This window comes from Danio rerio, chromosome 11 (assembly GCF_049306965.1).
Source record: "Danio rerio strain Tuebingen ecotype United States chromosome 11, GRCz12tu, whole genome shotgun sequence".
Classification (NCBI taxonomy): domain Eukaryota; kingdom Metazoa; phylum Chordata; class Actinopteri; order Cypriniformes; family Danionidae; genus Danio; species Danio rerio.
The window spans coordinates 21,919,448-21,937,500 of NC_133186.1; the positions used below are offsets into that span (position 1 = coordinate 21,919,448).

An 18,053-nucleotide genomic window follows, 5' to 3' on the forward strand; every position below is an offset into this window, starting at 1 on the left:
TGGGTTGTTCTCATTCATTCTTTCATTCATTCACTTTCTTTTTGGCTTAGTCCCTTTATTAAACAGGGGTCGCCACGGTGGAATGAACCGCCAACCTATCCAACATATGTATTATGTAGCGGAAGCCTTTTCATCTGCAACCCATCACTGGGAAACACCCAAACACACTCATTCACAAACATACAGTGCATCCGGAAAGTATTTATAGCGCTTCACTTTTTCCACATTTTTTTTTTTATGTTACAGCCTTATTCCAAAATAGATTAAATTCATTTATTTCCTCAACATTTGACACACAATACCCAATGATGACAATGTGAAATTTTTTTTTTTGAAATTCTTGCAAATTTAATAAAAAAAAAAACAAAACCTGAAAGTACAGAAGTATTCATATAGCCTTTGCCGTGAAGCTCTAAATTGAGCGCAGGTACATTCTGTTTCCACTGATCAGTCTTGGGATGTTTTAGCAGCTTAATTGGAGTTTACCTGTGGTAAATTCAGTTGATTGGATTTAATTTGAAAAGGGATACACCTGACTATATAAGGTTCCAGAGTTGACAGTGCATGTCAAAGCACAAACCAAGCATGAAGACAAAGGGTTATCTGTAGACCTCTGAGACAGGATTGTCTCGAGTCACAAGGCTGGGGAAGGTTACAGAAAAATTTCTGCTGCTCTGAAAGTTCCAATGAGCACAGTGGCCTCCATCATCCGTAAGTGGAAGATGTTTGGAACCACCAGGACTATTCCTAGAGCTGGCCAGCCATCTAAGCTGAGTAATCAGGGGAGAAGGGCATTAGTCAGGGAGGTGATCAATAACCTGATGGTCACTCTGTTTGAGCTCCAGCATTCTTCTGTGGAGTGAGGATAACCTTAGAGAAGGACAACTATCTGTGCAGCAATCCACCAATCAGGTCTGTATGGTGGAGTGGTCAGACTGAAGCCACTCTACCTCTACTTTACTGAAGCCGCCTGGAATTTGCCAAAAGCCATCTGAAGGACTCTCAGACGATAAAAAATAAAATTCTCTGGTCTGATGAGACTTATATTGAACTCTGGAGTGAAAGCCAGGCGTTACGTTTGGACAAAATTAGGCACAGCTTATCACTAGGCTAATAGCAGTGAAGCATGGTGATGGCAGCATCATGTTGTGGGGATGTTTTTCAACAGCAGGAAGACTAGTCAGGATAGAGGGAAAAATGAACAGAGACATTCTGAATGAAAACCTGCTTCAGAATGCTCTTGACCTGAGACTAGGGCGACGGTTAATCTTATTTATAGTGCAATGAAAAAAGTTTTCTTTCTTTCTTTCTTTCTTTCTTTCTTTCTTTCTTTCTTTCTTTCTTTCTTTCTTTCTTTCTTTCTTTCTTTCTTTGCTAAAAATAATGAAACATATAAATATATGTGTTACAATATGCCCAAAAAACAGGATATAGCAAACAGATGTTTATCTTTTTCCCTTCTGCCTTTAAAAAACCTGTCACCCTGTATTCCAGTGCTATCAGTTCTATAACACATTCACATTCTCTCTATTCTTTTACATACTCTTTTAATAGCAATAGTTTATATGAAGCCTTTTAAACAGCTTAATATATTTAAATGTATGTCACAATTAGCTGCCGTTTCATTTTTTTAAAAATACATAACAATAATTAATCCATATATCACAAAATAGATCCACATGATGTTTCTCTATCTGTGTCATTCATCTGATATGGAGTTTATGCAAGCACATTGACTGAGTGGTGCCTCTCACTAGATGTGCTTCGTTAATAATTAAGAATTTACATTTTCAAAGGAAAATAGCATCATCAGGGTGTGCCATTTTCTCTGGAGGTAAACAGATGTAGCGTGTTGAGTGGTGAACGCAGTAAAAACACATTACAGCGAATGGGAAACTGGCCCGTCTTGTTCTTGATTCACATTATGCAAACATTATTTCTGACAAAAGCACTGCACAGATGCAAATGTTATGACAGTCTGTGAATAAAATACACACACTTTGAGCTTTGATGTTCACTCTGCTTGCGAACTGAAGAATGCGGACATAAGTAGTCATAATAAATTGTATTATTATATCGGCATGATTAAAAAATGTCTTGCTGACAGAGTGCTTTGAAGATATAAAATGACAATTAATTAGTATTTTGGAACTTCACTGTGATCCTTAAATAGTCTTTTTATCAACGATTTCTTTTTCTAAAAATGCCTGACAAAATGTTTTTTGATATCTGTATGCTGAACGGCATTCAACATTACACTCACTGGCTACTTTATTAGGTACACCTTACTAGTACCGGGTTGGACCCTCCTTTGCCTTCAGAACTGCCTTAATCCACCGTTGTATATATTCAACAAGGTACTGGAAATATTCCTCAGAGATTTTGGTCCACATACACATGACAGCATCAAGCAGTTGCTGTAGATTTGTCAGCTGCACATGATGTGAATCTCCCGTTCCACCACATCTGAAAGATGCTCTATTGGATTGAGTTCTGGTGACTGTGGAGGCTATTTGAATACAGTGAACTCATTGTTATGTTCAAGAAACCAGTCGGAGATGATTCACGCTTTATGACATGGCACGTTATTCCGCTGGAAGTAGCCATCAGTAGATGAGTACACTGTGGTCATAAAGGGATGGACATGGTCAGCAACAATACTCAGGTAGGCTGTGGTGTTGACACAATGCTTAATTTGTACTAATGAGCCCAAAGTGTGCCAAGAAAATATCCCCCACACCATTACACCACCACCACCAGCCTGAACCGTTGATACAAGGCAAGATGAATCCATACTTTCATACTGTTGATGCCAAATTCTGACCCTACCATCTGAATGTCGCAGCAGAAATTGAAACTCATCAAACCATTTTTTTTTCAAATCTTTGTCTACTTTTGGGGAGCCTTTGTGAATTGTCGCCTCAGTTTCCTGTTAGCTGACAGGAGTGACACCCGCTATGGTCTTCTGCTGCTGTAACCCGTCTGCCTCAAGGTTCAATGTGTTGTGCGTTCAGAGATGCTCTTCTGCATACCTTGGTTGTAACAAGTGGTTATTTGAGTTACTGTTGCCTTTCTATCATCTGGATTCAGTCTGGCCATTCTCCTCTGACTTCTGGCATCAACAAGGCATTTGAGCCCACAGAACTGCCACTCACTGGACATTTACTCATTTTGGACCAGTCTCTGGAAACTCTAGAGATGGTTGTGGCTGGTTGTGAAAATCCTAGGAGATCAGCAGTTTCTAAAATACTCAAACCATCCTGTTGGACAGGTGTACCTAATAAAGTGGCCAGTGAGTGTATGTGCCATGGTAGTAAATATATGATAGTCATTAATTTGTCATCAAAGAGGAAATAGACTTGAACAGGACAAATTCTATTGTAGAGATAAGAACACATTTAAGGCAGTATAACACTTTTATTATTTCAATCCCATATTTGACCCTTATATATAATTATAAATCAGAATAACACATTTCCAGTTCTAATCATATGTTTTTCTCAACGAATATCCTGTTGCACCTAAAAATGTCTCATTTTAGTGTTAAAATGGTATGTGAGTGGCATTAATTATATACTATTACCCATAATGCTTTAGAACAATGGTCTGAAGTAACCTTTCATTACTTCATGTTCTTTTGAACATTTCAGGTTATGTCAGGTTGTATGTATCAAGCGGCAGGCATTTTACAACCAGCGTAATATAATTTCTATCTTTCCTTTTTTTTTGACCACTTATATCAAGGTAACCTGGCCAATCGTGTAACTAACCTTCATTGTACCACAAAGGACCAAGCGATGAGTCACCCATGCTATTGTCAATATGTTATTTTTACTGTATGATGAATCATATGCAATTGTTTCATCCAGAACTTTCTTTTATGCACAAAAACTCATTAATATTTGTAACTTTTCAATAAAGCCGATTTATTTTATTGAATGTATTGTTTTACTGTTAACTTCTTACGGCACAAAAAATCGAGCTAACAAACAGAGGAAGACAGGAAGACAGGATAAGCTCTATAATTATCAATTCACTGACTTGGTTATGAGATGAGAGATTTTTGAAGGCTCACATCCTCTTAATAATTTGTGTTTTGTGAATACAAGTGAAGTGGAGAACACCAGTTTCACAAATAGAACATGAACGCCGGCTAAGCTCTGAAAACCGAAACGAGAAGGCTTAACTGTTAAAAAGCCAAGCTTCAAAACAAAGTGCATCATTGGATATTGATAAAACGCTGAAAAAATCATTAGAAGCTGCAGCACTTTATGGACAGTCATTGTGATGTAGATGTTTGTTTCACATTATTGCAGATCCAGCCTACATCCAAGATGTGTTTCAGATGGGCAGTGTTTCTCACTTTCAGATGTCTAGAGGTTTTATGTGGCCTCTTGGCTGAAATACTATCTGTTTTTCGATTTGAAATTGGCAAGAGGTCTTATATTTAGTGGGAAAAGAAGTCTGTTGCCATTATGTGTCATAAGCGAAGGCCGTATTCACCTCGTCATGTAACTTTAATTTTAACAGTAATAAAAGTCAGGCTGATCTTAGGTCAAGGATGAAAACTTATTCCATCTTCCATTGAATGAGTCAAACAGAACATTTGCTGCGTAATACTTTGGGGGCCGAATAATGAAACATTTTTGCTCTTACAGAAGAAAATTGTATAAAACTTGTGACATGTACACAAGTACATTGTTTCTGTACAATATTTATTCCAAAAGGCAATGTATTAAAAGCATGCTTAAAGACCTGTTCACAACATATAAAGGTATAGTTTTAAAATTTATTCCAAGTCCACAACACCTCTAAAATAACTTTCACAACACCCCCCCAAAAAAACTGATTTTTGATGCAAACATTACAAGCCAATTCTTTCTGCTTTAAATCCATTCTACTGTTATTTACACCATTGTTACAAACCTGCTGGGTTTCTTTCATCTGTTGAGCAATTGATGAAAAGCAGCCTTTCAATTCTGAAGTACTCCACCACCCCTACCACCCCACTACACTATAAATGTTGATGACTACCTTTTTCCAGATTCTTTTTTTTCCCAAATGCCCTTTTCCAAATTCTTTGGAATATATTAGTTTGTGTTCAACAGAAGAAAGAAACTTTAATTTAGTTTGGGATCACTTTAGCGTGTGTAAATGGTTAAAAAAATGTTTTGTTTGTTTGTGAACTTTGCTTTAAGTTCAAGGCAAGCATTTAAAGTTGCAGGTGGCAAAAATACAGAATAGTTAGGCTCAGGAAAGTAAAAGCTCTATTCATTCTTCATGTGGAAACTGATTTTTAAAAATACAGCTAGAGATTAAAAAAAAATATATATTGTTTTCAGTAAATTAAATCTTTAATGGCAGACCTGTTGTGAGCACTGAGGTTATTTTAAAGATGTTTGTTTAAAAGTTTGACACCCAGTGGTTGACCTAGATATTGCTCTCCTGGTTCAAAACACACAAGCGAAAGTTTGCCAGATTGACTGCATCAACAAAAGTGTGCCTGATCATTGAGGCTAAAGGCTGATTTAAGTCGTGTTTTTTAAAAAAAAAAAAGTAACGGCAATATTTTCCATATTAAAAGGAGTTTGGTTCTAACTTTAATTTATATTTTAGTATAGCGGCTTCTATTTATTACAACAGAAAATTGATCACCTCAGGACAGTTACACCTCATGTTCTTTATTCAGTGTTAAATGCTAATAATGTGTTTAATTGCAGTTTTACATTACATTTGTTGCCATACTGCTGAAGCAGTATCTGAAGCAGCAGATAGTTTACCTCAGATCTTGAAAATAAAATAAACTGTTTGGAATTCAATGATAGAACTGTGACTTTGTGTAAACCAACACATATCAGTGATTCATGTACATTTAATAATGTTAACTGAGGTTAAATATGTATTAATTAGATTAGAAACCTTACCATTTCGTTGGAGTGCAGTAAGTGCACTATTCTGTGCTTCTGAATGGCTGTATTTAAATTTCTGTCATGTTTCATCTAGTGCAAGCAGCAAAATTGCTGATCACTGCATATCTCGTCACGTAGCCTGTTTTTAGTACACTGAAAAAAAATTATTCAAATATGATTCCTTGGATTTACTATTTTTTTAAGTTAAGTGGCTGTAAACAATTTAATTGTGTTGAATTTAAAGAAACAAATTACTCAATTTAATTTGTTTGTTTAAATTCAACACAAATAAATTGTTTGCAACAGTTCTGCATGCAACACTTTTTTCAATGTACATGGGGTTACAATGTAACCTCCTCACCTAATGTTTACGTTTGTAATATTTATATTATTTGCTAATTAATAACCACCTTATGTGAAACTCTGAATCTGTGTCTCATTTTGGAGGCTGTTACTGTCCACCAGAGGTTGCATTTTGGTTGTGGGCACATACTTTTAGAGCGTCCCTGACTGACTAAATGAAGTATGCTGTTTTCCACCAAGGCAACATAAGGTGCTGAAATATAATTGGCTAAACTGACATTGGGCTGGTTAAAGGGACCAAAACAAAGACAGACATTCTGGCTCGTTATGCACATTTCAAAGCAGGATATCTGAATTTAGCATTGTTTTTCAGATAAACAAGAATGTTCAATTAGCATGTTTCTTAAATATATGTAGACATATTATGGTATTTATGCTTTAGAAAAGTCAAAAATTACCTGTCTAAATTCAAATAAACAACTCAAGTCAAACAGAAACCAAGGAGTGCAGAAAGATGAGTAAACCTTTGGCAAGATATAATTATAAATCACATAATCCTTTCAACAGGCCTTTCTTTGGGCACAAACAAGAGTGAAACAACTTCTCTAGAATTTTAGAACTTAAGAAAACCACACCCTGGAACATTCTTCCAAACGTCTTGAAAAATATATTTTGAAATTTCTCAATGGCTTTGTGAATTTCACCCCTGGGGTACGTTTCCCACACAATTACCATAGTAGGATGCATTGTTTGGTAAATAAACTCACAAGTGTTTACCTGATCCCTCATTTGAACTATGTAAGTTAAAACATAAGATTTCTGTAATGCTAGCTATGGCTTTCTGTAGCTCTCACATGGTGCCCACTGAAGTTAACAAAGGTGTATATTGCATGCAATGCTTTTAATGCATACACCTAACCCCAGCCCTAACCCTACGCCTCAATGTGATGTCACTAGCTCTATTGAGTGCATGTGTCTGAACGGCATGTGTATGTCTGCAGCTAGATACTATTGGGTTTAACAGGACTGCGCACTTGGTTAGTACCTGGATGGAAGACCACATGGAAAAAGGTTGCACAATGGTGGTAAATAAAGAGATTTCTCCAAAATCTGTCTTAAGTACAAAAAAATGCACTATATAAATACAATATTATTATTATTATTATTATTATTATTACGTTCTAATGATGTTGAAGTAACAACTGCTTTAGTAACAATTCACATGCACAATGGATGCTTTTTTGTACCGATAATATTTTTTAAACACTTGCTTGCATTCTTTTTCCTTGCATTCTTAATTGAAGCTTTCCTATATATGGTCAAACAATGATGTAATTTCTTTTGTTGTCTAAGAAATTAATTTGGTTTCATAGAATAAAATTTTACAGAAGTGCTGTTTTTTTTTTAATGAATTACTTTTATAATTTTGACATACTCAAACAACTGCAAAAATGTGGCAGAGATTATATATATAGATTCATTTTCAGTGTGTACATAAATATCAATTACATGTTTGTTTTTACAAGCTTTAGAAATGTTTTAAGTGAGATTTCAACTTGTAGTTTTCTTCTTGTGCCATGCCTGTGTTCAAAATGCTTAAAGTTATGTGAGTGCACTACCAAGAGAGCACAATTATTGATGTTAAGAATAAAACCAATTGCAATAAGAATATCTTTGAAAACAAATGACAAAAAGTGAACAAAACAACCTTAAGCTTTCAAAATCCTTTAAAGTGGATCGTGAGGAGCTGCAAAAGAATAGAATAAAAGGTGGATAACTCAGAATAGGACAATGAGGAACTCTTCTTCTAACCACAGGTCTAGAGGTGTAGTTCCAGCCACACAATATTTGCAATTCTGTTTGCGAATGTTTAGTTCACTCAAAAATTCTCCATGTTTCAAACCTTTATGAGTTACTTTATTCTCTTTAACACAAAATATTTATTTAAGAATGTTGGAAAGCAGCAGCCATTTACTTGCATAATAGTTTCTGTTCCTATACTGTGGATGTCAGTGATTACCGGTTTTCCAGCATTCTTCATAATATCAGATAACAATAATAACAGAAGAAATAAATGTATAACTTGAAAACTTGAGAGTGAGTAAATGATAAGAAACATCTGGATTCTTTAAAGTTTTTAATAGTTTTTTCTTTTTTTTGGTGTCACATTGTATACATAATAAATGAAAATCTGTCTCTCTCTCCGATGATTTCTCTTCTCAGATCAGCAAGCAGCATCTTCAAACAGTGAAAGAGCGTTTCCAGGCCTTTCTCAATGGAGACACTCAGATTGTAGCCGATGAGGCCTTCATCAATGCAGTCCAAAGCTACTATGAGGTTTGGCTTCAATTTTATTCATCAACGCAACAAGTCTGGACTTGCACTGGATCTCAAACCAATTCTTCTTTCGATAAAATCCTTTGCACGCAAACCTTGTATAATGTCATCAAAAAAGATGTTTACTAAATTGAAAGAGCGTTTCTGTGTGTTTTTAATAGAAGATTCCTAAACTCAAGAAAGACTGTATTTATTATATAGCTGTGGTAAAAAATAAATAGAAAGAACTAAAAAAAAGTTTTTTCGAAAAAGGCTAGATCATTTATTTTCTCATATTTAAAATAAAATTGTCATTTATGTCAAAAATGTCAATTTTATGTAATGTTTTTGCAAACAGTCTGACTAATTTCTATTTTCTGAATACCAAAAATGCCCTAAATGACAATATTTTTATTTTAAATTAGGAAGAAATGTTATCAGATCTTAATCTAAAACTAATTTAAACGTTTTAAACATGTAGTTAAAACAATTCTTGTCAGTTTTGATAAGTTTAATTTGTTCATAAAAAAATAAAGAATCAATTACTGATGGAAAACAAAATCTATTTTTATAAAACAATAACATTTTTACGTTTATACTGTTTTTATATTAAAACGTTTGAACAGTGGGTTATGATGAGATAAAAGAAAGTGCAGAAGGTTAATCCATTCCTCGAGAGTAAGCTAAAAAGAGAATTCACAGTTCATTCAATCTGGTTGCTGCAAAAATATGAGTTGATTCACTTTATTTAAGTGTAATTTTTTTTCCACTTAATGAACCAGTACTTTTGCATGTTTTACAAAAATATAACAGAAGTACAGTGCACCATTTTAGAGTGATCTGTTATTTTGAAATTGAGATTATTTACATTAATTCTATTAGTTTTATTAACTCCATTAACCTTTTGTAGCATAATCAGTACAGGACTTTTTTCACAGAACAGTAAAGTTAGTGAGTTATTTTAACCAAAATATGGGTACAAGCCCAACCATTAGGCTACATTTTTGATCAAACTTTTAAAAATATTGGTTGAATTTATCCATATTTTACTCATAAAATTGGATTGAAATAGAGTAGCAATTAGGTATTTTTGCAAAAGAAAATGTACAAAAAAGTAATAAAAATCTGTTGTTTAATATTGCAAGTGTCATTATAAAGATTAAAGCCATTGGGTCTCATATGCACAACATAATAAGGCGCAAGATGTGTTTAGTGCGATTTGTTGCTATTTTCAGACCAAAACAACAGTACTTTTCATGTTTTGTGCCACGTTGTCTAAATAGCAAATCCATTTGCACCACTTTGTGGACTTTTGGGTGTGCTGATCAAAAAAGGAGGTGTGTTAAGGCGCATTGTTGATGCGTTGCTATTTTGAGGAACTGAAATAAATCGCTCCATTGACCAAGTAAAAGCTTGTTTTAAATCCAGCACAGAGTGCGTTAGTTATACTTTTAGATTTGTTCACATGTTGGCTTTTAGAAACGTATGCATCACCATATGGGGCATAGGAATAAGGCCTGTGCTTGAATATATCTAAGTTTTTTGACCACACTTTGGTATTATTGCTCATTTATTTATTTATTCGGACACGCCTTTAATGCTTCTGCGCCATGCGCTTTAGGCTTTGCGCCTAGATAATTAAAATAGAGCTCGTAGTGTCTGTTGATTAAAGCTGAATGTGAGTTAAAAACACAAGACAAACAAGAGAGTAAGTTACTTGGCTCAACATTAAATCACATTATATTTATGCTGTTACATGTGTATTTGAATATACCTGTGCTAAAAAGGCTTAGTTTGGAATATGTGGTTTACCTTGTAGGATGTCTAACTGATCCCTCATCTTTCCCATTAATATAATGCAGTTGAAAGGGGATTGTAGAAATGTTAAGCTGTTTGCTTTATTCTGATTTGATGAGCACAGTAATCCATGTCTGAATATATTAAATACATCAACAAACATTTGGAATCGATCTGTTAAACGTTCAAAGAAAGTTCAGCTCTTAATAAAGTGCTTTAAAACATTGTTACAATTTTCCTCTCTGATACACAAGTGACACAAACTTTAATAGCATTTAAAGTGAGGTCTTTTATGACCCAGAAAATGTGAGTTGGGAATAAATGGTTGTGCAGACTGAAGTATTGGGTAAAAAGGAGATTGGTCTCAGTACGGGTGGTAATTTAATGAGGTGAAACTAATGAGCGAAATGCCTTTGTATTCAGTCACAGCCAAAGCCAGCTTTTTCAATTCAATTAAACCCTGATACTCTTATTGAATTTGTGCTGGATGTTCCCTCTCTGTCAACTCATCTCCCCTGCTTATCCAGGCCTGTTAAGGGAATTGCATCCACCGGAGAGAGGTTGAAGCTGAGATAAAAACACGGAAGGCAAATGGCCAGAGAAAATATAGAAAATAAAAAGAGTGAAAGAATGGATTATTAAATAAATATAACCTTAAACTCAACCGCGGACGGTCAGGCTGATCCTGCACTGCCAGATTCTCACCGATTTTTGTCTTGTTATGAATCAGGACCTTACTGTGCACTGTATTACACTGGGAAAATCTTGTCTAATTTAGGACAAAGTATTTCTCAAGTGTCTTGATAGCCGTTTAACAAGGTTGCGCTGACCTGCAGCCAATGCTTTTGAACTTGGAGAAATTGCTTCGCTTGGAATTGAGAGAAACAGCCTTGGCTTGTGATTTTCTGAGTCTGGCTTTTTATTCAGATCACAGTTCCATTTAGGGCTGCTAAGACTGATCAGTTGAGCAATAATTTGCCTTTACTGCAACATGTAAAAAGACATGTCAAAAAGGGTAAAGCTGTTATTTGTTGTATCAGGTAATGCATGTTTTAACTGTTACATATTCCTGTTCTAATGGTTTTGCTCAGGAAGATAAAAAAACAAAAACAAATGTATGAAGTATACTTTAATGTTCAACATATACATATCATATTTTATAATAATAATAATAATAATATACAAATTTATTTATTTGACATACATTATTTTTAATTGGACCTTTCTATTCAGCACATCTTCAAAAATATTTAGTGTAACAGTTTTCAAAACTGATATGAAATGTTTCTTTAACCACAAATTAACAGAAAAAAAAAAAAAAAGGTTTTGAATGATCATGTGACACTTAAGACTGGAGTTGTGATGCTTAACCTACAGGTTTGAAGCAAAGAGAAATTACATTTTAAAATGGACTAGTTTAAATATTTTAATAATATTGTCAGTATCACAGTGTGTTAACATCAAATAAATGTGACCTACAAGGGGTTGAACATTGGATGAGCCACGGCCCCATCATTTAGAATGGTAAACATTGGCTGTTTCTCAATTTCTCAAAAAAGAGCAGACATGTGTAGGCATGGGACAATAAATGGTTTGAGGGTATTCTGTGTTATGGAAAAGTCAAGGTTTTAAAAAAGTTCTGTTAAACCATTCCTACGGTTTATGTAAGATAATTTTTTATGTATGTATGTTTTTTTTTTTTTTTTAACAAAAGTATCTCAAGCAGAAAAGATATCCAAAGATGCTGTTTTAAATTGTAAAGAATTGTTTTAAATGTTTTTAAAATGAACGACAACATCAGAAATCAATTATTTATTTTATTTATTTAATTAATTAGCCTGGCATGTTTACTGTTGGGCTGCATGGTGGCGCAGTGGGTAGCATGATCACCTCACAGCAAGAATGTCGCTGGTTCGAGCCTCAACTAGGTCAGTTGGCATTTCTGGGTGGAGTTTGCATGTTCTCCCCGTGTTGACGTGGGTTTCCTCTGGGTGCTCCGGTTTCCCCCATAAGTCCAAAAACATTTGGTATAGGTTAATTGGGTAGGCAAAATTTTCCATGGTGTATGTGTGTGAATGAATGTGAATGGATGTTTCCCAGTGATGGGTTGCAGCTGGAAGGGCATCCGCTGCTTAAAACATATGCTGGATAAGTTTGCGATTCATTCCGCTGTGGTGACCCCAGATTAAAAAAGAAGTTAAGCCGAAAAGATAATGTATGAATGAATAAAATTTAAATGTTGAAAAATATTTCAAATGTTTCTCAAAATAAAATATATTGTGTTCAAAGGGATATTTAATTTTTTTTTTTTACCCGGCCATTCAAAAAGAATATATTTTTAGAGCAGTAATCACGATACCATAATATCATGAAACCTTGATATTTTTATCCAAGGTTATAATACCACCAGAGTCATATATCGGCCCATGCCTGAACTTCTCATGGAGACTGGTCTTGTCAATTTACTTCAGAAGAATGAACTCGGAAGACCATGAGAACCGAGAATGCGTCCTGTGAGAAATGAGATGATGCTTCTTCCTAATGATCACATGACCTTTGCACAAAAGCCTAACAAATACACTTTGCACAATACAAATAAATTGTTTTTAAGATGAATTTCAGCAAATAAACAGAAACACAATTTTGTGTTAATGTTTACTATTACCGTCTCATTTAGGAAAACTTCTGAGATTATTAAGTTATTTCTGGACTTTCTTAATAAATAGTAATATAAAATGCTTCACTTCTACCTTCTTCTTTATTTAGCCGAGTGACTTCTGGGACTTTAAGAGTGAGTACTGCGCTCAAGTGTGATTTCAAGAATGCATCCGAGTTCTTTCATGCATCCTCTGTTCTTGCGGTCTCCAGTATTGGAACTAAACTTTGGTGGTTGATGAGGACGTTATATGAGAAAACAAGAACGCATATTGAGAAACAGCTATTGTTTTTTATGAGGGTACCACAGCAGCGCCGACATTCTTTTCCCTTGTTCTCTTGTAAACAGGCCAATCAAATCAAAACATAGTGCTTAATTTCCACACAGGATCATTAATATGTGAGCCCCCTGCTGTAATTGATTGGCCACAATATATCCTAGTGAGATTAAAACAGATCCTCCTTGTTTTTAAGTTTATCTACGCTTGTATTAAACTTATTACTGAAAACTCATACGTTTTGTGAAGCAGGCAGCCTTACGTGACCACATGTCATGTGTTTACAGCTCGTCAGAATGCAAAATACATCATATACAAATTATAAACTTATTTAGCGCCATCCCGAAATGGCATAAGGTCTGTTTATATGTATCTTTTTTTTTAGTTTAACATGTATATTGTAAAATTTGCTACGTATGGTTGTAAGAAGACAACAAACACATGTAAACTTCTGAATATTAGTGTTTAATAAACATTTATGCATTTTGCCATATCAAACAGTATTACAATTTTTAAAATATTAATTTTCTCAATTTTTAAACTTAGTCTCAGTTACAACTATAGGAAAAACTTTACTCAAGCTGACATTCTTTACTCATTAACTACCTTTTTTAATGATGTTTATATTAATATGCTTTAATAATAATAATAATAATAATAATAATAAACATAAAAATTCCACTGGAGCAACATTTCAGAGCTTAAAAACTGCCTTTAGTCATTTATCTGCCCTTTTTTGACTGACAGGATATAATTAATCCTAATAAAACGCTGTTTGATGTTTGGTCAATGAATTGTAAATCTGATAAAATAAATCTTGAGCAAATGTGCACCCTACACCTCACCATTTCATCAGTACATTAGTACTTCAACAGTATTTCTATTTGACCAATTGCAGGTGTTCCTCAAAAGTGACCGCGTATCCCGCATGGTCCAAAGCGGTGGATGCTCAGCCAACGACTCGCGTGAAGTCTTCAAAAAGCACATCGAGAAGCGTGTCCGCAGCCTACCCGAGATCGACGGCTTGAGCAAGGAGACGGTCCTCAGCTCATGGATAGCCAAATTTGACACAATCTACAGGGGAGAAGAAGACCCACGCAAACACCAGCAGCGCATGACAGCAAGCGCCGCCTCCGAGCTCATTCTTAGCAAGGACCAGCTGTATGAGATGTTCCAGCAGATTCTTGGCATCAAGAAGTTCGAGCACCAGCTGCTGTACAATGCTTGTCAGGTGAGCAGGAGATTTTTTTATGCAAGTCTTTTCAGTGTCACGCTCGTCTCTGCTGCAGGATGCTATGTAGATTCAAAGTAAAAAATGATTCAGACACCAGATTTGTTTGTAATTTTTTTTCACTATAGTTACTATAGTTCATTTAAAGAAGTGGGCATAGCAAAATGAAGTAAACTGTGATATACTCTTGGCAAAACATCTTCATACAGTGACTAAAGCCAACAGGAAACCAATAAGATGGTGAGAAAATATTGAAGTTCATGTTTGAATCAATCAGGGATGCATTTCCCAAACAATGACAAAACTCCCAGGTGAACTACCGTAGTACTATGTATTGCTTGGGAAATTAACTATGTAGTGACAAGTGTTTCCAAAACCATAGTTGCTCTGTCACAGATAGTTATACTTAATATGTCCAGAATGATGCTCTAAATGGAGCGGAGTAATAACTTCTTTAGAGTAAATCCATTAACTAATTAATTAATTAATTAATTAATTAATTCATTCATTCATTCAATCATTTACTTTTCGGCTTAGTCCCTTTACTAATTCCTTATTTGGATCACCACAGTTGAATGAACAGCTAACTTATCCAGCATATGTTTTACACAGTGGATGCCCTTCCAGCTGCAACCCAGTACTGGGAAACTTCCATACACACTCATTCACACACATACACTACAGCCAATTTAGTTAATTCAATTCACCTATAGCGCATGTCTTTGGCCTGTGGGGGAAGCCGGAGCATCTTGAGAAAACCCATGCAAACCCAAGGAGAATATGCAAACTCCACACAGAAATGCCAATATTAGTTTTGGTAAAAACATGTATTCGTTTTCCATATGTAATTCCACAATGTAAACAGAACAAATATAGCCTCTATTTCTTTTACAAACATTATTGAAAATATTCCATTTGCTATTCTAAAACATAAAACCAATTACAGTAGCTAAAACATCCGTGAATCTCATCTAGTCTATAAATCAGATATATGGTGAAATCATGCAAAAACTACTTTTATTTATTTGTTTCCATAATTACATGTAGGACTTTCCAGTATGTGTAACTATTGTTTGCATATGTATATTATAAGTGATAAATGTTTGTATGTTCTGGGTTATTTGAAAAAAAAAAGTGTATATTTACTTGGGATGTCCCGATCAGGTTTTTATTTTACCTTCGAGTCCAAGTCATTTGTCATTTGATTTTGAGTATCTGCCAATACCGAAACCCGATCTGATACATCTATAATACATCAAAAAATAAAGAGGAGTAAAGAAACAGGTCCAGGATGTTACTTTTTTTTTTTTTATTAATTCGTCTTATTTTAACTTTCAACAACTTTGTTAACGAACAGAGCACTTCTGTGAGGTAGCTTGAACAATCAAGTAATAACCAACATAAATTCTTCACTTTTGGGACTTTAGTGCAACAGTAAATATATTTAAAAAAAAATCAATATAAAAACAAAAAGCACCTCATACATACCCGGCAGACAATCCCAAGTTTACATATCTCACAGTTGGCTATGGCAATGTTGTCATTAACTTTATAATACCTCCAGACCGCAGACATACTTGTGCTTTCTGCTTCAAGCTGCTTCCGTGTTCTGTTTTGCCGGCAATTAACCAATAGCGCCTCTACAACAAAGTAATGTCATGGCACGCTGTTTCTGTGTGAAGTCAAGTAAGTATATAAAGATGTAAAAAAAAAAAAATATATATATATATATATATATATATATAAATAGATGTAAAAATAATTTGAATATATACCTGATCGGGAGGTAATGTCCAATTCCAATTGAGTCTGAAACCGTATCATCTGGCTTGATTTCAGATCAAGTGATCGGATCTGGACATCCCTAACATTTACCATATTATTTTAAACGCAGGCACATTTATATTGTATTTCATATATGTCAGAATTCTACTAGATCACCGATATGTGTATTACTGTTCCTAGCTAATAAATTGTGTCCGTGTATGCATCAAGATGCAAGATTCATTTTTCGAATCTTTTCTTTGAGATTGTTATTGTTCGGGGCTGGTGCTCTTGCCGGTTAATAACCTAGCAACTGTTTAATTAGACAAGGAAGTGTTGATAGACTAGTGTAGCGTTAGTATTCAGGCTGCCAAGTTTGTGGATGAAAATTGTATATGTGTATGCAATAACAATTCAAAGTGGCTCGAATTGTATCCACCGTGCTTGCCCTAAAACCCTTCCAGTGGAAAGTTTATTGAGGTACAGGAGTCACTGGACATTGAATTTAGATTCAGAAATTGTATTATTATTATTTTATTTTATTTTATTTTTTTATTAAGTAGATATACTTTTTTTATTGTCTACTTTTACAACTCTGACACACTCTAACCCCTGCAGAAATGTTGTAGCCTATATGTTTTATATCGTGCAGATAAAATCATATACAGTACTAAATTAAAACAATTTTACTTATCCTATATATTTTTTCTTTTCACAAGCTTTGGAGATTTTTGCTTGTAAATCATAGGTCACCTATAGCTTCTGGTATGAGCCACGGCTGCGTTCAAAATGCCATAACTAATTTTTGAGTGCACTATGAAGGGAAAACAATCGTTAATCTGAAGTTCACAAAAACTGAAGTGTAAAAAATTAACTTTGAGATAGACACACACACACAAAACAAAAAGCTACAAACTTCAAGCTACTTATTAAAAATGAGCTGAATTACACAATTCTTGAGTTTTATTTGGACAACTTATGCTCAGTCCATATAAATTTGTTAAAAGTGTCAATTAAACTTAATCGATTTGTGTTGTGTTGGACAACATAAATGAATTGTGTGGAACCCAGAATTTTTTACAGTGTATCTTTAAGCACTTTTTTTATTAATAACCAAAGTGGATGTTTGAAAAGAATTGGGCACAGGGGGAAAACTTGAAATAGTATACAACTAAGAGGTATGCTTCTAACTACAGCTCAAGAGGTGTAGTTGCAACCACAGGAAACGATTGATTCGGGAAACACCGAATCAATGGCTAATGATGGTTTTTGGAAACACACCCCTGGTTCATTTGTTCATTTATTTTTTTCGGCTTAGTCCCTTATTTATCAGGGGTCGCCAAAGCGAAATGAATCACCAACTATTCCGGCATATGTTTAATGCAATGGATGCCCTTCCAACCTCAACCCAGTCTAAAAAACACACATCAAATTTACCTATAGCGTATGTCTTTGGACTGTGAGGGAAATCGGAGCAACCGGATGAAAACCCACACGAAAAAGGGAAAAACATGCAAACTCCACACAGAAACACCAAATGGTCACACCCCTGGTTGACAACAGAAACTACAGGCTGTGATTGAGGCTCAGGATGATCATCAAAGATAGTTGTGTAAATATTACATAATTATTTTTGGTTGATTGTAAACCATGATATACCTTGTATAATAGTTATGTGCTGTTGTTAATGTGTTATGGCTAATGCAAGAAATGAAGATGTCTGAATAAGTTTTGCTTTGACTATGTGATTATCTGGGTCTGGTTTTGGCTCATGGTTTTGAGGAAGATGACTAAACCCAA

At 34.7% G+C, this 18,053-nt stretch overlaps 2 protein-coding genes across 30 annotated transcripts in view; both read left to right on the top strand.

Moving 5' to 3' along the window:
• The window catches only part of LOC141376703 (uncharacterized), a 205,706-nt gene that overhangs the window by 126,235 nt on the left and 61,418 nt on the right, over positions 1-18,053 (top strand). The window lies entirely within an intron of this gene.
• cadpsa (Ca2+-dependent activator protein for secretion a) overlaps positions 1-18,053 on the top strand; it is a 252,412-nt gene that overhangs the window by 40,174 nt on the left and 194,185 nt on the right. For all 29 annotated transcript variants that reach the window (XM_073916631.1, XM_068224318.2, XM_068224327.2 and 26 more), the window contains exons 3-4: positions 8,436-8,549; positions 14,157-14,489. In XM_073916631.1, coding sequence (XP_073772732.1) covers positions 8,436-8,549; positions 14,157-14,489 — 447 coding nt within the window. The remainder of the gene's footprint in view (positions 1-8,435; positions 8,550-14,156; positions 14,490-18,053) is intronic.